At 48.9% G+C, this 25,371-nt stretch overlaps 1 protein-coding gene across 1 annotated transcript in view; it reads right to left on the bottom strand.

Moving 5' to 3' along the window:
• CSMD2 (CUB and Sushi multiple domains 2) overlaps positions 1-25,371 on the bottom strand; it is a 239,718-nt gene that overhangs the window by 43,957 nt on the left and 170,390 nt on the right. Inside the window, exons 28-42 of the mRNA XM_034069226.1 lie at positions 24,537-24,675; positions 23,850-24,037; positions 18,983-19,177; positions 17,948-18,064; positions 15,821-15,934; positions 15,587-15,682; positions 13,530-13,733; positions 12,645-12,769; positions 10,014-10,110; positions 8,987-9,091; positions 5,707-5,825; positions 5,563-5,632; positions 3,909-4,025; positions 2,908-3,117; positions 1,362-1,550 (exon numbers count right to left, since the gene is read on the bottom strand). Coding sequence (XP_033925117.1) covers positions 1,362-1,550; positions 2,908-3,117; positions 3,909-4,025; positions 5,563-5,632; positions 5,707-5,825; positions 8,987-9,091; positions 10,014-10,110; positions 12,645-12,769; positions 13,530-13,733; positions 15,587-15,682; positions 15,821-15,934; positions 17,948-18,064; positions 18,983-19,177; positions 23,850-24,037; positions 24,537-24,675 — 2,085 coding nt within the window. The remainder of the gene's footprint in view (positions 1-1,361; positions 1,551-2,907; positions 3,118-3,908; positions 4,026-5,562; positions 5,633-5,706; positions 5,826-8,986; positions 9,092-10,013; positions 10,111-12,644; positions 12,770-13,529; positions 13,734-15,586; positions 15,683-15,820; positions 15,935-17,947; positions 18,065-18,982; positions 19,178-23,849; positions 24,038-24,536; positions 24,676-25,371) is intronic.

The raw sequence follows: 25,371 nt of genomic DNA, 5'->3' as shown, positions 1-25,371 counted from the left end.
TGGACCAGAAGCACCGAGCAGCTGGCTGTTCACAGAGCCCATCTGAGCAGGGGGGAAATGATGATTTGTATGACAGCAGCATCCAATTCATTAATCAAGATGACAGTTCTATTGCACGAGGTATCTTCCAGCTCCAAATGAACTTGCAGACTAAAGAGAGGCAATTACAAACAGCCTGGGCAGTGGCAATGAGGGACAGGGAGATGACATCCTGCTGGAGCAGCACAGGAGGGCAACACCAGGTCCCTAGGTCTGGAAGTCCAATGTACAAACATCAGCTTCTGGACCTCCCTGGTGTGGAAGTTCAACTGAAATGATGGTAACACCTGCAGTGTGTTACTGGCAACCTGCACCAAGTGCAGGCACAGGGTTAAGTACAGACAGTGTCATCTGCCTGAGCCAGCACCATTCGAGAAGCCATGTAGCTGTTTTAATGCAGTCCTTGGCTCCAGCTCACACATTCTCCCTCCCCACACACCTTATTAATTCAGGCTCAGTGCTATACTAACAGAGCAACACACACTCCTTTCTGTGCAGGACCAGCTCCACAGCCTTCTGCTGCCCCAGACCTGACTTGATGTGCCAGGTGTAAGGTTAGAGCCAAGCTCCGGCTCTTCTCTGCTCACTCACATGGGCTGTCAAGCTGAGATGTGTATTTATGTAACTCCCTACACAGGTTTATCTGAGACAAACACCCAAGGAACCAGGGAGGGCACATTCCTGTCTGCCCTGCAGAGCAGCAGCTGCCTGCTGAGCATGGGGAAACCTCCCTGGAGTGATGCTGGGAACCTTGGCCCTGTGCATTTGCTTCAGCATTACAGCTTCTCTGGTAATTAAAGGCTTTGAGCTGTGACCTGTGCAGGAAAGGTGAGGCAGTTTGCCCACGGCAGAGAGTCCTCCCTGCTTCTGCTGGGTAAGAATGGATCATCTGCAGAAAGAGCTGGAAAAGGAGAGCTCTGCACTGCCTTTAACAGCACTAAGAGCCCACCAGATGTGCACACAGAGAAAAGCAGCAAATGGTCCAAAAGACACCTAACCCCTTACCCCTCTCTGCTACTGGAAGTGCTGCAGAGCAAGAAAGCTACTTAAAAACACAATAAAGAACTGGGTGGTTGGAGCCGGCAGAGCTGATGCTCAAGGGAGATAAAGGCACAATCCTGTTACCCCAGGGAGCTGAGGTGGGAACTCTTCACCTCAGCACCCCAGTGCTCATCCCCAGCCTCCAGTGATGCTTCTGCCTCCGGAGACACTCGCAGCCAGGTACAAAGCAATGACTCAAAAGGAGGCCAGAACAGTGTTGAAGGTTTTCCTCTCCCCACAGATGCCCCCGTGGGTGCCCTCAGGGTGACCCAAAGCCATACCTTCACACCTGGGCAACGGGTGGTCCCAGTTCCTGTTGGTGCCGTGCTGACAGGTCAGGACCGGGTGCCCGATCAGCTGGTAGCCAGGCAGACACTCGAAAGAGATGGACTGGCCAACGTTGTAACCGGCTCCTCTCACAACACCGTTAGCAAAAGGTTCAGGGTCCGGACACTCCTGCAGCTCGTAGGCTAAAAAAAACCCCAAAATCACAGAATCTCAGCCTGGTTTGGGTTGGAAGGGACCTCAGAACTGCTCCAACCCCTTGAGCACTGCCAGGGATGGGGCAGCCACAGCTGCTCTGGTACCCTGTGCCAGCGCCTCAGCACCCTCACAGGGAACAGCTTCTGCCCAAGAGCTCAGCTCAGTCTCCCCTCGGGCAGGTTCAAGCCATTCCCCTTGGCCTGTCCCTCCTTATAAGCAAGGAGGAATGCTCCATACTCTGTATTTCCTCCCCAAAGCAGAACAATGCACTCAGTGCTGTCTGGCTGCTTCCTCCTCATACAACAGCTTAATTGCAGGGGCTACACTTGAGCGAACCACACACATCTGCTGAGGGAAGATCCTGCTGCAGCCTCAGACAGGAGCACTGGGATCTGTAGAGCCCCAGAGCCTGCACCCACACAGCCAGCCCCAGAGCCTGCACCCACACAGCCAGCCCACACTTCACTTCCAGTTGGGAAACCTGCCTTTTTTACCCCAAAACATGGACAACCCTGATGACGATGCAAGTCAGTGTGTTAACGTGTTCCACTTGGCATTATAAACGAGTGGTCAGCCTTGCTAGAGCTAATTTCCATAGCTAATTTCCATGAGATTACCCAGAGTGCCTCACAGAGCACATCCCTTCCTCACTTGTGCAGCAGCCCATGAATTACACAGTGCAGGGACAGGACAGCCAAGACAAAATTAATGTTTTCAATTAAGTATGAGTAGCAGCTTTTACTGCTATTTCTGGGGAGGGAGGCAGTCCTTTGTCAGTCCTTGGCTGTATCATGCTGGAGACACAAGCTCCATCATTCCTGCTCCTCAGATCTCAATCCCAGGCAGTAGCTGGATGACTTGGCTCCCAGTTGCAAAGCCCATCCTAAAGTACACGACCTTGGCATCCTTTGGCCCTTCATATTCACCTATGGCAAGGACAGGTGGACAGAGAAAACCACTGCTCAGGACAGGGCTGGGCTGCAGCTAAGAATGCATCTGGACTTGAGCTGAGACTGAAGAACAGAATTCCAGAGCAAGCTCATGGCTGCTGAGTGCTCTTCACTCTGCACAGAGCCAAGATGGAAGTGAATCTGGCTGGAATTAATTCAAAGACATTTCACTGTCACAAAGCACTTGAGGAACATTTGTTTTGTGCCGCAGGCAGAAACTGGGGTGAACAGATCCCAGATGAAGCACGGCCTTAGTGTAGTTCCTTCCCACTCACTCGGATTGAGTCCTCATGGAGTTAATTCAACAGAACAGCAACAACCGTGAACCCACCCTACACCCACTGCCCTGTTGGCACCTGGGGACAGGACTGGCCCATTGCTGCTGGCTCCGTACCCTGGTATTCCAGCTTGAAGCCTGGCTTGTTCTGGGAGTGGTCGCTGTGGAAGTAGACGGTGGTTTCATGGGACGTGGAGAGGAGGGAGCCGGGCAGCTCGGTGCCACTGAAGCGCCCGATGATGGTGCTGGTGTCGTAGGGCCCGTTGCGGATCTCCACAAAGTCATGGTTCGGCTCCGTGGTGAAGTTGAGGAACTGGACGTGAGCACCTGCAGGACAGGAGGGAATGCTCTGCCCCTAGAGCCCAGCCAAGCCTCAGCATGGCAGCACCGCTCACACACTGGTGCCCAGCAGCAGCAGGGCATTGCCCATGCGGGAGGGAAAGGGTCCCATAGTGTACGGGTCCTGCTTGTTTCAGACAAGCTGGAGCTATCAATGCCTGCAGTTCCATGCTGCTGGAGCTCCTGTGCCTCCTCTCTCCCTGCCTGACACCACTGAGATTAGGAAGGCAAGCACAGAGCCACATGGATCACCCCATACCAGAGCGCAGCCAGCTGGGATGGCCAGGCTGGGATAGGATGGCCGGGCTGGGATGGGCTGGCAGCGCTGGGATGTGTGCACACTTCTCCCTTAGTAAGGGCTGGGGAGATGCTGATGTTGGCTATGCTGATGCCTCCTGAACTCTGGCTGAGGCAGGATACAACCTGACACAGGCTTTGGGTACTTGTAAAAGGGGTGATGCAACAGGTCATGTTTTAAGGCTGTTACAACTGTGAGTAGTTAAGACAGGGAAGTACACAAGCACACTAAGGGAGGATGTTACAGCCGGTTCAGCGGCGTGTCCTGCCTGTTACACTCCATGGTGACCTGCAATCACCTCATTCATCATTTCACAGCACCATACATGTGCATTTTTAAAGGCAAGTGTGATTAGGAGGTCAAACAGTAATGTCTGTAACTCATCTTGGCCTCCAGCACTGACCATGCACAGGCTGAACAGGGACAACATCTTCCCATCACCTCTTTTGTGACTGCCCCACACCCAAAGCAACTGTCTCACCAAACCCCACAGGCAGCAATATCCTCCACGTGCAGTCCAGGTTGCTGGGATAATTCCCTGGGAAGCCTGGGCTCAGGAGCACTCCTTCCATCTCCTCTGCTGTTCCTCCACACTGGGCTGTAAGATCAACAGTGTCAGTGGTCAGGATGGCTCAGGGGTCTCTCTGGGTGCTGCTCATGGCCAGCTGTGTGGGAAATAAAGCTAAGAGAAACAGGAAAGCCTGCTATGGAACTAGCACAGTTTGCCAGGCACTGCATGGCCACATTACTGATGCATGCACCTTCCTCCTGCCCTCTGGAGATGAAAGCCTGAGCTCAGAGATCCCGTTTTGACCATCACAGTGGGAGAGATGTGAGCTGCAGGAGAAAAGCTGGATGCTCCTTTCTGCCCACAGCCACTGTAACAGTGTGCACCATGTACAGCACTGGTGTGAAGTTTTAACCGACTGTGAAGAAACAGACTGAGCCTGCTTTGACTGCAGTAACTGCTGCTTCCTGTTAACCCATCTACCCTGACTGCTGTACTTGTCAATCTCTGGCAATTACTGGTAAATATAGAACAGTGTTTGCACACTGGCTGAAACAAATTCCCTACCAAGAAGCAATCCACAGATGACAACACAAAATATGTCTACTAAAGGCTTCATATGAAATTCAAACACAGACAGCATCTTCTCATGCTTCTCTGGATGACCTCTACACCTTGTTATGGTAACACCATCCAGCCAAATACACCCAGGTGTACTCCTACTCCTAACATGTTCTGACAGGGAAGGGGCAGATTCCCTTTGTCTGATACCTCACTATGTGTGTACTTGCTACTAACAAGGTTACTCCCAGAAGATTTCTCTTTCTTTTTCCTCTTAATGGCTCTTTAATAGAACTACTTCTAAATGATTTAGAAGTCAAGCATCTGGATGAAGTGGACCAGCCTGATATAAGCAGATGGGTGGCTGGGTGTTTGCAGCACTGCACTCAGCCATCACCATCCAGAACAAGACACCTGAACTAAACCGTGCTGGTGTTTACACTGGGACAGTACCGAGAGGCACAGCTCAAGCACATGAAATCCTACTGAACTCATTAAAGGAGAACTTGAATCACGTAGCTGCTCAGCCAGTCATCAGCTAACACAGGGATCCTCCTCCATGCTGGGATCTCCCACTTCTAATGCTGGGCTTCTGATTTCTTTCAGAGCAGCTCCCATGGGTATGGGTCCTTTAGCTCAGTCATTCTGCTCTAAATGTCTCTGTATTTATTCCTGGTCTGCAGATCATCAGATAAAAGAACTGTTAGCTCTTATAATTACTTTAAAGCAAAATGATGTAAGCTAGAACAGCAGGAGCCTGAAATAACTGTTAACTAAAGCTATTAAATGCATAAATGTCTCTCTTAGAGCTGTAAAATGTGCAATATGAATATTAAGCATCTAGATTGGCTAAAAGCAAAATACTGAAAAGAATCAAAGCCCAGCAGGTTCCCTTCCCCCTGTGCCTCTTCTCCAAGGGCTCCCTTCCTTCCTTCACAGTGGCCATTGGCAACAACTGCAAGGTTTTCCCAGAACAAATGTACATTGCTCTAACTCAGACCTTTCCCTTTGTTTCTGAGCAAGACACTATAAGTACCTGCTAGGTAGGAAAGAACAAGGGTCCTACCGATGCAGAGCGGAGGTGGGTAATTCCAGCGGCGGACAGTGCCTGGCATGCAGGAGATGTGAGAGTGGCCCTGAGGAGAGGAAAACAAGCTCAGCACCTGGAGGCTCTCCCTGTGCTCCAGGTGTTGGCTGGGATGTGTGGTACCTGCAGTGCATAGCCTGGTTCGCACTGGAAAGAGACGACGTCGTTCACTAGATAGCGCTCCCCGATCTTCAGCCCGTTCCCAGGGACAGGGGGCTCGGGGCAGCTGGACAGACCGACGGCTGGGAAAGCAAGAGGGACGTGAGTGCACTGCAAAGCAAAGCCCAGCTCATTCTCAATGGCTCATGAATCAGAGCACTCACCATGAGCCCTCCCATCCAAGGTCCATATCCATCCTATGCTGGGTGCACCTTGGTTATGGCAGCAACTGATACAAGATCGGAAAGGATGCAAGAGGGACCTATCTGCTGTCCCTCGCTTGCAGTATCAAGGGCCTAAGAAGGTGCTGCTGTATGTAATGTGTCCCTTTCTGGGTAGAAGCAGTACGGTTTCATTCTACAGCCCTATTCCTCCTGTTCTCAATTACAGACTGAAGTCACCACAAGCTACAAGCAGCAGTAAGCACAGCCGGTCCTTGCGGTGCTGTGGAACCGCCTGCAGCAGCTTCACTCAACCCATTCCCATTTGAGCCACGTTCACAACCGGGAACATCCCACTGCAACCCAATTAGGGACAGCGCTGTCACGTGCTGGGGACGTGCTCTCCTTTACACACCCCATCTTCCAAGGGGAGATGAAAGGAAGAGCTGAGCCTGCAGGTATCTCCCTCATGCTCTGCACCGGCAGCTGCCACTAACAGATAACCTTCTGCATCACTGCAAGGGCTACAGCTTTGCTGGAGCTCCTCACTGCAGGCTGAGCTGAAAGCAGGTGAAAAGAAGAAATGAGAGGAGATGCAGATTCTCCCCCAGAAGCTCAGGTCAGGCTTCCAGCAGAAAACATGCAGTCCTCCCCATATGTGGTTGTGCTGCTTCACCTCCAGAGACAAGAGAGAAAATAGCTTTAAGTAGCATCCTATTCAGATCAGCAGGCACTGAGTTTTACTCAGTCCTAAATTGTTCTTGCTCTGCTTTGGCTTTTGAGCATGTAGAGATAAGAGCTTTGCTTGAGGAGTTCAGTGAAGGAACAAGGGAAGCAAACAAGCCCTGGTGGCTCAGCTCATGTCTCAAAACTTCCTTGCAGCACCTTTAACTGAACAAAGGCAAAACCTGAGGCTCAGAGCTGTGAAATTCCAATTGTACAAGCAAAACAAAAGAATACATCCTTCCCAGCTGCCCTGAAAAGCAACGCTGCTCATTGCCTCAGCAAAGAAACTGAACAGGGCTGATAATCCCAGACCTCATGCAAACCTGAACATCACTGTGGCAATGGGGCGATACGATCCTCAAAGACCGTATTGATTGAAACAGAAATGGAGAAGAAACAGAGTCACAGCAAGAGCATTTCCCACCCAACATCCCTTTCTGCAGCTCTCACAAAGCAGCCTGGGGCACGTTTCCTGTCTCCAGTCTTGCTGGTTGGGTTCTTTAGCACTAACATGTGAGGTCTCAATCCACAAACCCAGCAGAAGCTGGGCAGCCTCATGCCAGCTGCCCCCCCTGAGCACACAGCCTCTGCAGGCCGAGATCTGCATCACTGCTGTGGCAGTTTGACACCACTTCCAAGTCTATTTGCTGCCTTGGGCAAAAATAAACAGGACATCGGTTGGCTTCAGAGACAAACACGAGATGTGTGATCAGAACCAAGTATCACAGTGTCCAGCAACAACAGTTATGTACACATTGCCTCAAGGAAGATGTGTGAATGGAGACAGCAGCCCCAGCACATCTCATCACCTCCCCATCACTGCTATGAGCAGAGCCAGAGCATCTCCACGCATCAACCAGCCCAGCCTGGCTCCTGCCCCACCACACCTGCATCTTCAGCATGCTGCAAATGCACGAGCCTGCTTGCTCTCCTGAGCACCAGCTCAACAGCCAGTTTAGATGCATTGAAAAGAGCCTGGAGCTCCCACTCTGCACCCGCTGCTGTGCTGTCGGGGCTGCTGCTGCTGCATTGTGTGTGAATAATTCAAGCCCTTGGTACAGTACCACTGGTGAGATAACAGCCACCAATCACTGCGACCCACTGCAGCCTGGCTCTAGCACACCTTTCCTGAATTGGCATCTGCTCCAATAGCAGGAATTGAAGCACAGACATGAGGGAGAATGCATCTTTGGCATCCTTATCCAATCCTGCAGCACTCTTCCAAGAGACTCTTCCCTGCCTCATCTTCCAGTTCTACTCTTACCACTGACAAGTTCTTTTTTTAAGCACAGTCTCTGGATACCATCATATGTAACTGATGCTCTCAGGTCTGTGCACCCAGGAACTGACAGCAGCATCGTAGAGACCTGCTGGAAGCAAAGTGCTGCCATTCTGTCAGGGTGCCAGCATAATCCATAGGGATGAACCCACTAAACTGTCCAGCACAACACAGGGGAGGAAAGGCAGCAGTGCCTCCAGCCCTGGAGCCTGATCCCAAAGCTTCCATCTAGCTCATGCCATCTAAGCCAGCCTCAGTCTACAGTGTCCTGGGCTGTACAGACAGGAGCACAGCAAGCAGATGGAGAAGTTACCCCCTCCTTTATCCAACACCCGTTAGACAGCACCTCAAATACTGGACTGAGTTTTGTGCCCTACAGCATAAGAAAAGCATTGACAGAGTGGACAAAGTCCACCAGGATGGCCAGGGGCTGCAGCACTCGCTCAGTGATGAAAGGCTGCCCAGTGTTTTGCAGTCTCCATCCTTGGAGTTTGTCCAAGCACAGACTGCATAAAGATGTGTAAAGTGAGTAATCTTGTTTTATCTCATATCTGACCCTGCTTTCAGCAGGAGGCTCAATGAGATGACCTCTGAGGTCCCTTCCAGCTGGCATTATCATATGAAGATCTGTCTAACTCTGCATGCTGTGTCCAGCAATGACTGATACTGAATGCAAAGAGCAGGCAGTCCCTCCCAACCTCTGGCAAGCAGCATTTCAGGCACTTCCCCAGCACAGATTACAGCACTGTGCTGAACAGGAAAACTCCCCATGCATTTTTCATGCTTTGTCCTCCACAACTCTCCTGCCCTAAAACACACAAACCAAAGAGGTGCCTCAAAGTGCATCAGCAGCAGCATGAGGGTCATTCCATGACCCCCTCATCTCCTCTATTGTGTCTATTTGATTTAATGCTCACTCCCTCTCTGCAACTCGAGAGCAGGAAACCACGTAACCATGGGCCTTAAAGCTCACCACCCCTTTCCCACTACACAGCTTCCACTTCTACAAGGCAATGGCTCCATAACCGTTTCCCCATCACTCAGAGGAACTGCAAGATCAAGGCTGAATTGTTCTTACTTTTGTATTCCAGGTGAAAACCAGCAGCGGAGACACTGATATCCGAATAGAAATGCAGATAGAGCTGGTTTGAAGTGCTGTTCAGCAGCGCAGGCACTGTAGTTCCTGGGAAAACAAGAGGTGCACAGAGATACTGAAGAGGATTCTCTTTTCCTCCTCCATGTCCTCGGAGACTGGCTACAGAAGAGGCTGAGAACAGAAAGTCCTTTAACTTAACAAGCTCTCTTGGTTTTCATCAGGTTCTAATGAGGCCAATTGAGAAATACCCAAAGCTTCTCTGCAATGGCCTTTTCAAAGCCTGCTGCTGAATTTCATCATGGGAAGTTTCACTGCTTACAGACCAGACAGCTGAAAAGCATCAAGAAGGGAACTGGGGATGAGGAACAGTGTGGGTGGAGCACAGGTCACCTGTGAGGTCCTGATTCCTTCTCCCACCTCAATCCCTGGAAGCTGTTGCAGCACCAGGTCAAGGCAGCTCCATCCCAAACACAAGCAGTGGGAGCAGAGCCTGGGAGTCTTTGTGCACGACCTTTCTCCTCCCCAGCCTCGAAGGACTTGTAGCACACGTGGCTCATTACATAAGCAAGAACCAGGACCATCAGCTTGCACGTGGCTCTATTTGAACAGTTTATAATGCTGTTGGGCTGCTTGCTCAGCCCTGCTCTGCTGAAAGCCACTGTCCCCACTGCTGGGCAAAGCAAAGGCTGGTTTTAGCCCTTCAGCCACTGACCCTGCCAAGCACAGGGGCCTGGGCTGTCCCCACCACTGCAGGCTGTGGAAGTGCTCCTGGGTTTCTGAAGAAACCCCAAATCTCACCCATTGGTTTTGTGTTCAACATTTCCTGCAGGAAGTCAGCAGTCAAATTCCCAGCTCAACAAGAGATTCCCTTTAAGCACATGCTTAAACCTACTGCAAGTTTCTGAAGCACTTCAGCATATGCTTAGTTTTAGGGATGTGCTGCAGTCCAGCTGATGTGAACAGAAGCATGCACTGATGGGCTTCCCTGAACATGATGCTGCCCACGTACCAGAGAAACTTCCCAGCATGGTGGCTGTGTTATCTCCTCCATCAAACACTTCCAGGGAATCCCAGTTCTGCTCAGTAACAAAACTGATCACCTGGATCTAAAGAGAAAAAAGACAAAACAGTACAACTGCAACCTTAGAATCCCAGAATAGGTAGGATTAGAAAGGACCTTAACACCATCAAGTTTTAAGTGAGAAGAGCTCAGTGCCCTTCAAACCTTGACTGCACACACATATGTACATGCATGTGCATGCACACACACTCACACACACTCACACCCTGACCTCTGATCATTCTGTGTCCCCCACTCCCTATTTTCCTGCAGGGCTCTCACCCTGTGCTCACCCCTGCACTCCAAATGTCCCTCTTGCATTTGCCCTGCTAAACAGCAAAGAAAAAATACATATTTAAACCCTCAGCTCCATTACTTCTGCCATTTTAACCTCTTTCCTCCTCGGTTTCTTCTGAATAATAAAGCAGGCCATAAAGTTCCTGCAAAGTCATTTCCCCCCCACCAAGTAAGTGGAGTTCACCTAGCTGAAATTGCAGTGACCCCCCCAGAGCCATTACTGACCACACTGACCAAGTCAATACCTTTCTCCCTGTATAACTCGTAATGACACCCCCATTGTGACTGACACCATTGCAAGAGAACGTGGACTGAGATTGTGCATTTTGTTTGCTCTTACATTTCCTAAATTATTTATTCTCCTCCCCCCCCACAACTCAAAGGAATAAACATTTTTAAGGTCCTAATTCTAGTCTGACATGGGGATTCACAAGGGATCTGCATCTATTTACTGCCATGTATATAAATTAATTCACTCAGGAAGGTTTGCTACAGGGATGAATAATTCATGGCAGAAGTGCTGGCTCGTACACTCATTACATAAAACTCCTGCTAGTAACTTGCTGCTACCAAGAAAGCCTTAATTTCACCTCCTCCTCTGATTTACAGTTGTTTAACCTTTAATTGTTGTACAAAATGAGGGTAAACTGATGCTTAAATTAGTATCTAATACCCGAGAATGTTGCACACAAACATGGGTGACGGGGAAGCAAAGCCAATGGGAGCAGGGTGGGTTATGCAGTGGGTCCAGCTCCATGGTGGCCATCACCCTGCCTCTGGGCTGCTCCCCAACCTACGGCTCCTGCACAGGGCTTCACTATGGCTGTTTCATTTCCTGGGAGTCAATCCCATTTTCCATGCCTTCTTCCCCCACAGAAGACTTCCAATGGAAGCCCCAAGGTCAGAGGCTGCTGTGACTGCGACCAGCCCACGTTTCAGGGCAGAGCCAAGGGGTGGCGAGTCCCTCATCACATAGACCCAAGGGCTAAGGGGCAGCCAGGGCATCATTCAGAACACAGCAGTGCAGAGCACAAGCACCTATTTACACCCCTTTCAAAATGAAGTGAATTGTCACCCCCGATCCCAGGAGTCCCAAGCACCTTGCCAACTGCCTCAACCAGTCCCATGTTTGGCTGAGCTCATGGATTCTCCTGTTGTTTGGGGGTATTGAGAACAGATAAAACTTCAGATGAACAGGGAAGTACAGATGGTGAGCAGTAAGGCTTTTGAAAACTCTATTCTAAATGGCTTCAAAAGCAAAGAGGAGAGCAGAATTTGCTGGACTGGACATGGCAAAAGCCTGGTACGGGGCTCAAAGCTGCTTCAAGCTGCTTCACTGGGAAGTCCCCAGTGCTGTTGGACCAGTTCTGCCCATCCCAGACCTAAGTTCAGGCTTTGCTCAGGACTGATGATGGTGGCACCAGCCGAGATTCCCCCTCTGGGAGAGCAGAGCTGTGATCCAGCAAGGCAGAAGTGAGGTTTCAATGAAACACAACTGCTGCATGCCAGCAGCTGTGAGTGCTGCAGAGGGAGGAACCCACCTACAAACCCATTTGCTGAATGCATGATAGAGAAATAAAAGCACTTAACAAACAACCCTTGCAAAGTGGTGTAAAGAAGAAAGAAACCCTCTGAATGAACCCAGTGTAGAGTCCATCTCCTGTGTGTCAGCAAACATCAGCATAACACAGGGTGAGATGCTTCCTGTGAGGACAAGACACATATGTGCTTAACAGGGACTTTATCTCAGGTTTGGTCTCTGATGTTGGGCTTAATTCTCAGCATCCTCTTGCAGAACTCTTTCTGCAGAGGAACGATAAGGACCACAAAAAGACCTGAAGAGAGAGCTCATTTACCTGCAGACAATGAACAGCAAAGCAGTAATTGTATAATCATACTGCTGCAACTCTGCTGGCATAACAAATCCACACAGGCACTCTGAGCAAGCAACTCTGCCTTGGTGTCGCTTACATTGCTTTCAACATTGCATAATTAAGTGGTATAGAGATATATGCCCAAAATACCACAATTATTTTGTTACACCAGAACAGCCACATAGCTCCAGTGCATCTCCCACAGGGAGTGCTTCCAGGAGGCAAAAATCCATTGAAATATTACCCACTTTTGGCACTCACAGTATAAATGAATGTCTGATTGCACATTCAACTGCTCTTTTTCCTGTGAGGAGCAGTAACTTCACCACAGGTGGCCTCTTTAGGTGCACCAGATACTGCGTGTTCTCCTCTCCAGCCCATGCCGCAGTGGCAGCTGCTGACCCCATACCTGTATCCCTGCTCCTTCGGGGACTGTTATCTTCCACACGCAGTTGAGGCTGTTCAGGTATGGCTCTGGGAAGCCAGGGGACAGAATGGTTCCTTTGCGCTCAGTCAAATTCCCACCACACGGCACTGCAAAAGCAAAGGAGCATTTGGAAGAGGAAGGACTTGGCTTTATGCTAAAACCATTCTCTTTAAAACATCTGTCCACAGACAAAAAGCAGTCAGAGCTGGCTCATGATTTAAGGGCAAGATTTGTGTGAATAATCCCCTTTTAGTAGCTCTCTCATACAACTTCTAACACCAGCAGCGTGTGGTCCTCAGCTGTGCAGAACACTGTGTTCATCAGCCCATGAGACCGGTTCTTTAGGAACTGCTCTCCTCCAAAGGTGAAAGCAGCTTTCAGACAGATCTGATTTATTCCAGATGCTGTCCCAGATCTCACAATGAGTATTAGATTAAAAGGTTCCTGCCCTGACATTTGGGGTTAACTGCCCTTGTTCATACACAGGAACCTGAAAGCTCCTCCAGCCCCAACCCCTGCCACAGGCAGGGACCCCTTCCACTGGAGCAGCTGCTCCAAGCCCCTGTGTCCAACCTGGCCTTGAGCACTGCCAAGGATGGGGCAGCCACAGCTTCTCTGGGCACCCTGTGCCAGCGCCTCAGCACCCTCACAGGGAACAGCTTCTGCCTCAGAGCTCAGCTCAGCCTCCCCTCGGGCAGGTTCAAGCCATTCCCCTTGGCCTGTCCCTACATCCCTTGTCCCAAGCCCCTCTCCAGGTTTCCTGCAGCCCCTTCAGGCACTGGAGCTGCTCTCAGCTCTCCCCTTCAGGAGCCTTCTCTTGTCCAGTCTGAACCCCCAGAGCAAGCCCCAGAGCCCAAGGATACCTACCCACACAGGTGGGTACGGACACGTTCCACTGTGCCAGCGCACCAGGCATGGTGAGGCACTGGATGCTGCGGGAGCCCTGGAGCACGTATCCAGCGCTGCACTCGAACCTCACCACCGCACCCACCGCGAAGTCACTGCCCAGGCGCCGGCCATAGCGCGGCTCCGGCACGGAGCTGCACTGGGTGGCACTGGTGCGGGGCACCGCTGGTGATGCAGGCAGGAGGGACCGGTAGGCGGGTGGGATGTGGCAAAGCAGGAAGAAAACCAAAGAACCAGTTAGAGCAAATGTTCTGGTAATACCAAGTGCCAAACACCCATCAACAACCCAGCAACGTGATTCGACCTGAACCCACAGGGATGCTGAATCCAGACATGACCTCTGAGAAGAGCATCATTTCACTCCAACTTTAGTCAATTCAAGTGGTACTTGAAATAAACCAGCCAGAACACTACAGAACCTCACACGCTTTCTCAGATGGGGCTGTCTGTCTTCTGGAAACCTACAATCACATCTGAAAGGTCGCTTCTAAATAGGGAAACCAAGGCATTCAGCAATGGCTTTCCAAAAAGCTGGTTTGCCATATAATGCTAGAGCCTCAGCAGAAAACCCTTCAGGTTTCTCAGCTCACTCAGCCTCATTCCTGTAATGGACATCAATTTTAAACAATCTTCTTCATGATGAGAAAGGTAAAAGACAAGGGGACTTTAAGCTGTGATGCTGCACCACGAGCTGTTGGAATCGCCTGCACTCCTGTTCAGATCTGCAAACTACAGTCAAAGAAAGAAACGGAGCATCTGACATCTGAAAAACGAGACAAAGAAATATCTATTGCTAAGAAATTAATTCATCTTCTCTTGCTTTATAATTTACTAGTGTTTAATGCCTGAGTTGCTGGGAGGGAAACACACGGAAATGATGAGCACATTAGCTGTATTCCTTGATTTTAATTTGATTCAGAGATGAATGCCAAACCCACTGCCAAAGGCATTGCACAGAGCAGGGAGCCACTCGTGACGAAGCAAATCCAAGACAGCCAAACCACTTATGGATCCATTCCCTGCTCAGGTAACCCCAGCTCAGGCTGCTTTGGGCTTCCAGTTCCTTCCCCCTGGGGTGCTTGTCCCACTGTGCATCACTGAATGGGTGAGAATTCTGGGACTGAAAACTCCTCATTTGTGTAAAAATGAGAGTAAACAGCATCAGATCCTGGCCAGGCAGAGCTGAACCAGCGCTCCTGCTTTCCCTGCAGTAATCACTGCAGACTGTGTAGCTCATAATTAGCATGCAGAAGGGAGGAGGTAATCTTTACTGATTTCATCAAAACCTTTGCTTTGCTGAAATCTATTTAAAGATTACTATCAGAACTACAGTTGTTTTACAATAATGAGGCAGGAATTCAAGGAACTTATCTCTGGACACTAAAACCCAAACCATCCCTCACTTTGCTTCCGGAGAAGGCACAGGTTGCCCCTGCTGCTGTCCCCACTTGACAGTAATGTGGGTGCAGAAGCTGGGCTGAACCACAGACAGTGGTACAGAGCGTGTGGGTGAGAAAGCCCTTCTGTTTTCCCACTACTCTGTGCATCACTTCCTATTTACTACTTGCAGATCTCTAAGTGGGACTTGTTCAATGCCATGCAAGCTGCTACTGAAAAGGATCAAGGGGTAAAAGTCTGACAGCAGGAGGGCTGAGCCTATGACATGCCAGAGGAAGGATTTTACAGAGCTGCTAGACAAGTGTTCAGCTGCTTACACTGAGCAATGTGCTAAAACACCACTGGGAAAAACTGCTGGCATCTAAGTCTCAAGAACTCACTGTGTACTCAGGGCATGAGTCAATGAGATACTTCTGATACCAATCCTGTGACATGCGAGGGTTGAGGCAGAGTGAAAATGGAACATCTGAATACGAAGTACCTACAGACAGCCCCAATAATCTTCATCTCCTGTGATAATTCCCGTTCAGACACAATGTGTGCAAAGACCCACAGGATGCTTCCAGATATCACTGTATCTTTGACCAGTGTGAGGACATCTCCAGAACAACTGTACTCACCTTGGTAGACAAAATGAAAACCTTTGGCTGTAGACTGACCCTTGGAACTGAATTTGATGAGAATCTGGTTGGTGGTAGCTAATGGTAATGATTCACCTAAAGAGAAGAGATAAAACACAAGAGACAGAGATTACAGCATTAGCTACACACAAGGCTTCCACAGAGCAAGGTGTTAAATGGCAGCCTGTGTTTTCAGCCTGCTTTTCCCAGCAGCAACAGGGACACGTTCTCTACCTGTATGAGAACCTGAGAGGGAGCTGAGGAGCCGGGAGTGCTGGTTGGGGCCGTCATGGACTTCAATGACATCATTGAGCGCAGTCTGGAAGAAGGCAAACTGCCCAAAGACCACTGTGAAGAGAGGGAGATGGTCAGGACCACATCTGTGCCCATGCAGCCAGAGCTGGAGCTGAGGCACTTCAGCTGCTTTTATTTCAGGAGCTTGGCACAGATAAGCAGGGCCTAAATGACAGCCCTGGAAGATGGGAGCCCCTTATTTATCCACTAAGTAGGCATAACAGAAGCAGCAACCAGCCTCCCCCATGCTCACTTGCCAGTATGGCTTTAACACTGATTCACAGACCAAAAGGGATTCTTCTGTGAATCATTCCATTCGCCTGCCTGCATAACACAAGGTATATAATTTCACTAACTGCTAATTATTATTCATTATTTGTATTGAACCTCTGTCATGAAGCTGCCCCCATTGGATTAGGCATTACACAAGACACACACAAAATAATCCCTGTCTTGAAGACCTTAAATGTCTAGACTGAAGCTCTCTGGTCGGGGAGGGTGGCTGCTAGGGAAGGACACTCACAGTTCCATTACCAGTGGGTCCTAAGCCTGTCCAGAGGGACTGCAAAGGAGGAGGCCCTGCTCTGCATCTTACTGCACATGCTGTAGAAGCCCCCAGGAGCAGGCAGAGCTTATAAAAGGGAGAAAATGACGAGAGGATTAAAGCACTTTTTAGCTGGAGCAAGGAGACTTTACCTATTTATTTCCCAGAATATACCAGCAGTTTATTTCCTCCCACATCTGCACCTGGAAGATTTGCTCTCTCCTCTCCTAGCTTTGCATTTCCAAGTTTTAAGTGCCCAGTTGCAGGTTCCCAAGCCGAGAGGTCTCTTGCTGTGAAATTCATCATCCACCATTTGCTTCCTGCACATTCAGGTTCCCAGCACAGTGTTGACGTTGGGAACACTGAACAAAGGATGATGGCACACCCTGATGCCTGCTGTACGCAGAACCCAAGTGAAGGCCAGGGGAAATGTGTAACATTCACTACTAATGGTTTTCCTGCTTGCTTTTAATGAAGCTATTGAAAGGTAGCAGGTGGGAAAGAGAAGCTAATTTAGCTCTCATCCCTCTGCAGGCAAAAGTCAAACTTGCAGATCAACACTGTCTATCCTTCTAGCCATCATGTTTCTTAAGACTCTATCGAGATCAGGTATAGTAGAACAGGTTAGGTGTGAGAGCAGTGTAGTATTTCATCACTTAGCTTGAGGAATGGAACCTGGATGCACGCAGGCAGAAGGGAATTCAAGTGAAAGGAGTTCATAACCGATGTCTGAACACGGTATCCTCATTTCACACCTTGCTATCATAGCAAAGGAAATCACAAACAACTGAAAACACCACAGGGACTGATGAGATCAATACAGTGCACTGAGCAGCAGGATCAAATAAGAGAATGTAGAGACCTTCACCTGCCAGAGCTGTCAGTGCAAGTGCTTCTAAGAACTTTAAATTCCCTTCAAACAAGAAAATATGTTAACCAATATTAATATCCAGCTAGCTGCCTCAGAGGTTTACAGAGCATCGATCACTCTTGTATTTCAGCTCTGACCGAAATGACACAGCACTGGAGTCTGTAAGAATGAGTCCATGTAAATGGAGCTGGCTTTTGCTTGGATCTGGGTTTAGAATGGAATTTACATACTATTTAAAACCAAAACTTAGCTGCACACTTACATGTGCATCCCAGCACAGGTTCTTTAGCACCCTGATTAGTGTTTATGGTAAACACATTTCGTACTCTCAGAGGTCCTCTGAGTGCTGCCAGCATTAACTGCCATGAATCAGTTTTTGCTGAACTCTATGACTGGGTATGGTGCAGGAATTGGAAGGGGAAGCACAAGATGATGGGTTTGTTATCTGTGGGTTTGTTATCTGTGGGTTTTTCTGAAAACTCCCATTATCCCTACTGACTACAACAAAGCATAAACAGCATCCAACAGTGCTACTTGTTATCTTCCAATCTCCCTTAACTCCATTTACAGATGTGCTTATTCTACCACTCTGTTAAAACCCAACCGAACAAGGGAGCTGCACAAGAGCAGAGCAGCGGTCAAAGGGCAGTACCGTAGTCCTTGGGCACCACGATGAAGTACAGGCAGACCTGGCCACTGGTGTAGTTCTGGGGATAATTTGGAGAGAGGACGACACCGTCTGAGCCTGTGTACTGACCACCACAGGGGGCTGGAAGAGAAAGGTGAGAACAGATTCCCGAGTGTACCCAAGCTATCCATGAACTATCAGCCTTCCTGCTGCTCTTTATGCGCCCTCCCATGCCCTGCAGTGCTGTGCAGTGGCACCTGCCCCAGCCCCTATCGATCCCTTGCTTCGGGCATTGCAGCTCTCACTGCAAGTTCTTATTAAGGAAAATAAAGCTTATCCCTAAGCTGAGTTCACGCCTGCTTCACACTTCATTAGCGAGACCGTGCCAATGCTGAGGGATGCTGTGTGTGGTGGTGTAGATCAATGTGTGATCTGCACTGCTCTCCACACAACCTCAAAGCTCAGGACCTGTCAGAAGTGGCTCCTATGCTTTTCCCTTTCTCAGCCTCACATCCTCCCTGCCAGCACCTCTCCAAGGCAGAGGTTTCATTCTTCCAGGCAGCACAGACTGACAGCTATCTCTTGACTCGTTTCTCAGCTTAAGCTCTGACTGCAAATCCATCACTTAAATCATTTTCTCATTAAGGCAGAAAACAAAATAACCCCTAAGAAGAAAATACTTTCTGCTTTCTCAATAATCTCTGACCCTGCTCAGGAAAGAACACGCTTAAGGGCTTTGATTAGAAGGGATCAGGTTAAGCAAACGTTGAAGTGAATTCCTGAATCCTGCCCTGCACTAAGGACACAGGATTTGCCACTCACATAATGTCATGCACATCATCTGCTGTGTCCAGGTTTCTGTCTCTCTCAAAAGAAGGTTGAAGAAACCTCACATAAATCAGCTCTTCCTGCCCTCTGGGTGTTAAAGTATCACGGAACAGTGAGAAAAACCCCTTTGTCCCTCTGTGCAAAATTAACATCACAGTTCTGATGAGGACAAACTGCTGAAGTATTTGGAGATGGGTAAATCATTCTCTCACTGTTTCCCTTGGACTTTACCTGTACAGGTAGGTCGAGGTTTGTTCCACGTGGGTTTTCCATCCTCTCCCATTATGCATGTCAGTGTGGAGACCCCTTCAATATCATACCCACCGTCGCAGTAGTAGGTGATGGTGGATCCCAGCTTCAGGTCTGTACCCACACGGGTGCCATTCTTGATGGAGCCAGGGTCGAAGCATGACTCCCGGGGATTCTCTGCAAGAGAGGATTGGAATGGCCAAGATCTTTACTGGTCTGATACAGCTACACTGGAGTTCTGGTCAATGACATGGCCCTTGGCTTTTCTCATCTGGGAATCTCACATGTATCATATAGACTAGCACCATTTGAAGAGCTTACATATTTCAAGCATGATTTGAAGAGCTTAGATTTCAAGCATGAAGAGCTCAGATTTCATGCTGCTGAATCTGGGGAATTGTATGGGTCAGATTCTGGTCCAGACCTTTCCCTGGTGCTCAGCTCCAGCACAAGTACACTTCCAAGAAGGAAAACTTCAGTTCACAGACAATTCCTGGCACCCAAAACCCAATCAACAAGGCAAAGCTTTCATTTAACAACCTACACTTGCTCTCCCTTCCTTGCACAGGCTGCAAGGAACTTTGCAAAGCAGGGCACAGAAACACAAATTGAACATGAAACATATTTCAGATGTGCCACATCTGCTCGAGTTACTTCCTTGGCACCCATCATTCCTGTATCTAGGAGCTGTCTGTTCTTGCCATGGAAATCCATCGTGCCATGTGCTAGCTGGTTGACTCTCCAGATGTGCAGTGTGGCTGCAATTATGGCAAAATGATTACAAGCAGTTAGACAAAATGAAGACATTTCTCTCTCTGTTCACTATGCCCTGCAGAGTTAAAAACCCCATTTACATATGAAAATCCCAGTAAAGACTACGGAGCTGTCAGGACTTGGGTATTTCTCTCCTTCTTCTGAGGGCTTTTTTCTCTCTTTTCTTTTTTTTTCCCTGCATGAAATATAATTAGAGGCTTTGATTAATCCTGCTCTTTTGTCATTTGGAAATTGCTCATTAAAGATGAGGGCTTTTCTGAGAGCAGTGGGCCTGTGAACAATTAGAATGTGTTTAAGCATTAAATCATGGGCTTTTAGTATGTGGGGAAAGGGTGGAGGGAGAAACAGAAAACAGAAGCAGCCCCCAGATCTTGCTTTTGTGTCTTTGTTTGCAGTGAGAAACAGGCTTAGCTCTAGGCTTCCCTTTACACAAGAGCTGTGCCACCAGGTGAAGAGGGCACAAGAGGAGGTGAAATGTTTGCACCAGGAGCAGCAGCCCTGAGCCGCAGCAGTGAGGCCACTGGGTTTGCCTAAACACCAGTTCCCTGTTTTGGAGCCAGAGGCTGGTCAACCCCCAGTGCCCCTTGCAGAGCATCACATACTTGTACCATCAGACTTCAAATCATGGAGTCCTGGGCTCTCCTCTGTGTCAGTGCTGTCCTGTTGCATGAACTTTGGACAACCAACCCTGCTCTCCAACCAAGTAACAACATGTTCCCATCTATCTGATCCTGGAAGAGACACATACATGCCTACAAGAATAACCACTGTAGCATTCAAAAGAGAGCTCCAATACTCAGAACATGATGGAGAAAATTGATGTTCTAAGACAAAAGAATTCAACAAATACTTGTCTCCATTATTCCTTGTGTGGGATCTGATGGTAGGTGCTGCTCAGACACCAGCTAGACACAGCAGAGAAATCCTGATTACTATGAGTTAAGGTATCAGGACCAGAAAGCTTGTCTCAGTCACAGCATCAGGAAGCAAAGCCCCTGGCTCTCTGATCAGCTCAGATGAACACATTCCCTCCTCATTTATCCTCACGTTTGTGAGGCACCGGCTGTAGCTGGAGAAGTGAGACTTTACCATTACTGCAAGTCACTGGAATGCTCAGTGCAGACCGATCATCACAGCCCACAGAGGTGACAAACAGCTCCTGAGCATCAGTCCAGCACAGCCCTGAAGATGAGCAGTGCAGCTGCATGGCCCAGAGGCCACTGCAGCACAAACAAGTGTAAATGCTTTGCCTGCTTGTCCAAAACACGTTTTCAATCCCCAAGCCTTAATTTCTCTGAATTACTAATATTCTCTTTCAGACCCCTCCATACAAAAGCTGCACCCAACAGCTTCCTTCTGACCATTTCATGCCCCTTGTGTTATCTTGAACAGTCTCACTGCCTTTCATCTACCAAGTTGATGTGGCTTCAACTTGTCAGTCAGCCTCCCACCCGGCTGTCAAATGTCTCAGCCATGTGCTTGATCTCAGCCTCTGCATTTGCTCTGAAATATCATGACACTGTGTGCTCAAGTCACTGCCAACTGCTGAAAAGGGGCTGGTGGCTGAGTGCTGAGCAACAGCCCCATTGCTCTGGTTGTGTTTTCCTCTAGGGTCTGTGCCTTCAGGGACAGTGCTCACCTCGGTGGATGATGCATCCTGACACGAGTCCTACATGTGTCTCCAGCTGAGCACTGCTCTGCAGATGAGCTGCCCCAATGATCCTCAGCAGTAGGATACAAATGGAGCCAGGAGCTCAACTTTAAAGAAGTCACTGGTTGCGTGGTGACTGCAAAAGACTCATGGAGGGATGTGGGAAAGCCACAGCTTCCCCAGCCTTTGATTTATGAGGCTATGAAGTGAGCACAGCACAGCTTGCCCATTTAGAATTAACATTTTATTTCCACCCAGACACTTCAGAAATCAAGGACTTGACTCTGATGTCCCAATTATCATGGATCCAGGCTGCCAAATGTTTAGAAGAGAGTCAAGACACAAATGCCATGAGAACTGCTTTGTTAGTCCCCAGAAAGCAGCGTTTCCTGTGCTTCCCCCTCTCTTTTCCCAATGGAAACTCAAAGCCTGCCTAAGCTCCTAGAGCAGGAGCTCAGGCTTTCACCTGCACATTCCAGAACAGCTTCACCCGAGAGCTCGTCTGCAAAGAGCATCATGAACTCCATAACTGAGAACACATGGAAGCTTTCATTGGAAGCTAAGCCTTACATGAGAGAAACTGCCTAGAAGACAGCTCTGCACAACAGACATCTATACAGAAGACAGGACAAATCATGGCAGGGTTTAAAGTCCAGGTGTAGCCTGGGCACCCCAAGCAGCTTGGTTAGTCCATACCAGCTGGCTGGGAGCCCAGCATACTCCGACTTATTCCAGCTACATGAAACACCTTTTCCAAAGGCCTGACCTGTTTTTCAGCCATTCTGGGATCAAGCATCATCTCCCATTTCTGACTGTTCTAGCAGCAAACAGTGCTGGGTATTTTTAACAGCTTGCTTTGCAATGTTTTACAGTGTTTCCGTGGGGAATTCGTACCTTAAATAACCCATAAATAATCCTGAATGTATGTTTATAAGCTAAGGATGGGCAAAATAGTTCTGGGGAAATAACAATGGATTGAAATAAGGCTTGGGGTTTGTTTTAGGTTCCTTCCATCCCTTTGGAAGGTGAAAAGGAATCAGTTCTGCTTCATTTGCTTTCAATTTCACACCTCTTTGCTTCTGGGCCCACCACAGCAACAGGAAGCACTGAACTGCGTGAGGAAACCTCCTGCTTGGGAGCATCCACCCTGGAAACTCCTCCTTAGCCTCTGCCCCAGCACGAGCACCAAACCTCCACCTTGGGGCCTGCCCATCAGGGTGAGCTGCTCGGATGGAGGCAGCAGCCGGTGGGGTCTGACCCACTCCTGTGCTCATGGCAAAGGTCCCCAACACACACGAGATATAAGGGGGGAATAAAGGCTCTCCAACCAACAGCCTGCCCTTTACATTGCTAGCGAAGGGCGGTCTCCATCTGACAATATCAGTGTATGAATATACAGAATGTATCTTACACAACCAGCACTGGAGAGGAGAAAAATGCACCTCACAACCACCCTAATGAGGTTTCATTTGTTAACAACTTTCTGGCTACCCAAAGAGAAAGTGGAAAGGAAGAAAACCAAAGACTTAATTTTTAGTAAAATGAATTCTAATGACAGCAGAAGAACATCCATCTCTTGACTCTTTAGCAATGCTCACAGTCACAGTCCTGTCACTGCCTAACTTTGCTAGAGGGATTTCATCCTTTCAGGGTAACTGAGAGGAATTTGCCATTTCATTATCTTTTAACCTCTGGTCAGGTAAATTCAAAAGCAGGAATCACAGACTGGAAACAAGGTTATGGGAAGAGAGAATTGCCCAAACACACAGCAAAAGCAGCAGCAGCCCATCAGCTCTCCATCAGGGTTATTACTGCTCCCATAGCACACAGTTGGGCCAACAAGACTCAACAGCCTGTTTCACAGTGTACACCACCATGTAAAGCCATGTTTCACAGTGGCACACATCCAGTACAGCTGAAGCCATCAGTGGTTTTTTCCCATATTGCAAACTAGTCCATAAAGGCCGGAGCAGGCTGCAAGAACCATCTCTTTCCAGCCCTGTTTTTTCCCCAGTCAATCCTTTTCTCCATTCTGTATAATCCCAGCTCATCGGATCCAGCTTTTCAGAGCGTATTTCCTACTACAGTTTGTAACACCTCCATTCTTCCACCTACCCTAGGCACAACCACGAACATACCTGCCAAAGCCTTCCTTTCCCCCCATTTCCCACAGCAGCAGTGCCAGGTCTGTCACTCCTCAGCTTGCTCCACTGACAGAGAGCTAAAAGCACCAGGGAAAACTCCAACCACGTCCCCTGTCTCTCACCATTACCGCTGAAGCCACACAAGGTTTTACCTCCTCCCCAGGCAAGCAAGGCAACACCAAGCTGCTGCTCTAGCACCAGTGTGAACTCTTCTGCTCATTTTAGGAGTTATTACTCAAGTTTTGTGCAGATGCCAGGAATACCCCAGAACAGCTCTTACCTGTGTAGTCAATGACAAATCCAGTGTTGCTGACCGATGCATCACTTCGGAATGCGAGGAAGAGGTTGTTACTGCTGCTCTCTATCCTCTCTGGAAGCTGGGAGCCATAAAAGCTTCCAATCAGGGGGCTGAGTGAATCTGGTCCATCATAGATATGAAGGAAATCATAGCCAGGCTCCAAACTGAAGCTGCAAAACCAAAGGAAAAGTGCTGGAAGTATGAGCATACTACTGCAGCCCCTGGAGAACAACAGACTGTGGTCCTGATGGGTACAGCCACAGAGCTGAGAGACTGCTTCTGCCCCTGACAGCTCCTCAGCTCAGTGCAGGACATTTCCGCCTCCATTCCACATGTAAGGAGTCACAGACTCAGCAGCACAAAGCATAAGGCAGTGTTGCTATAGAGGCTTCCTGTGCTACACCAGTTACATGGTTATGTTCTGTAAAAAACACGTGTGCATCAAAGAGATGCTGCAGTCAAAATATGTGTATCTTCCCTAAACTATGGTAATGTCTGAGAACAGACTACTGAGGATGATGGGACAGTCCTACCAGGTCTGGCTCCTTCAGAGAGGAAGGGACCCATATGCAGACCCAGCTCCCCCAGGCAATACCCCACCACTGGTATCCCCTCCCTGTCCTCACAGGCAGCCACAGCCACGCAACCAGACAGGTCTCAGGTACCTACATGTTAAATACCAGGGCAATGACATAGTCAGGAGACACAGTCAGCTTCCAGTCGCACTCCTTCCCCGGTGGGTAGGGCTCCGGGTACTGCGGGGACAGGATCACTCCTGCTGGTCCCGTCAGGATACCTCCACAGGGAGCTGAAGGCAACCAAGCAAAGGGATGAGGCTTGGTCTTAGGGAAACGTCAGAAAGAGCAGATGAGATGCAGGAAGGAAGAGAGACAGGCAGGGGGACAGCGAGGCAGTCTACAACACTGTCCGATACTAAGATATGCATCACAAGAGCTTATAGTGGCCCTCACAGAGATGAAGGCTCTGTTACTCCAGAGAGCCTACACCTGTACACACACACAGCTATAGATGCTATTACAATCGTCAGAAGATGCATAAGTGAGCAACCAGAAGGAGAAGATGCTTTCTGCTTTTCTGTTGTGTTTATTTAGGCAACTGCTGGTCAAAATCTGGCTGGTTGCTAAGTAAGTGGAACATGTTGTGTGGACTAATGGCTTGTTCCTGTTTATTACAGTTACCAACACATTAAATGTCAAGCTGATTGAAAAATCAATTATTACTTTTTTAAGGCTCAAAGTGCCTGCATATATTTCCACTGTGGCAAATACTCATGGCTGACTGACAGCCCTTCTGCAGTCTCTTCACGAGGGTCGATGCTCTATGATCTCCTCCACTGCTCAGATCAATCCTCCTGGATCTCAGATGGGGTGAGAGCAAGGGCAGCACAGCCTGTGTTCAACATGGGTGTTTGACTACAGCAATGGGAACACTGAGTGGGAGGTGAACCAGTGTGGGACAGAAAGAACAGGATCTCTCTTGGAAG

The sequence above is a fragment of the Melopsittacus undulatus genome, chromosome 14 (assembly GCF_012275295.1).
Source record: "Melopsittacus undulatus isolate bMelUnd1 chromosome 14, bMelUnd1.mat.Z, whole genome shotgun sequence".
Classification (NCBI taxonomy): domain Eukaryota; kingdom Metazoa; phylum Chordata; class Aves; order Psittaciformes; family Psittaculidae; genus Melopsittacus; species Melopsittacus undulatus.
This window is presented reverse-complemented; position numbering and strand designations above follow the sequence as displayed.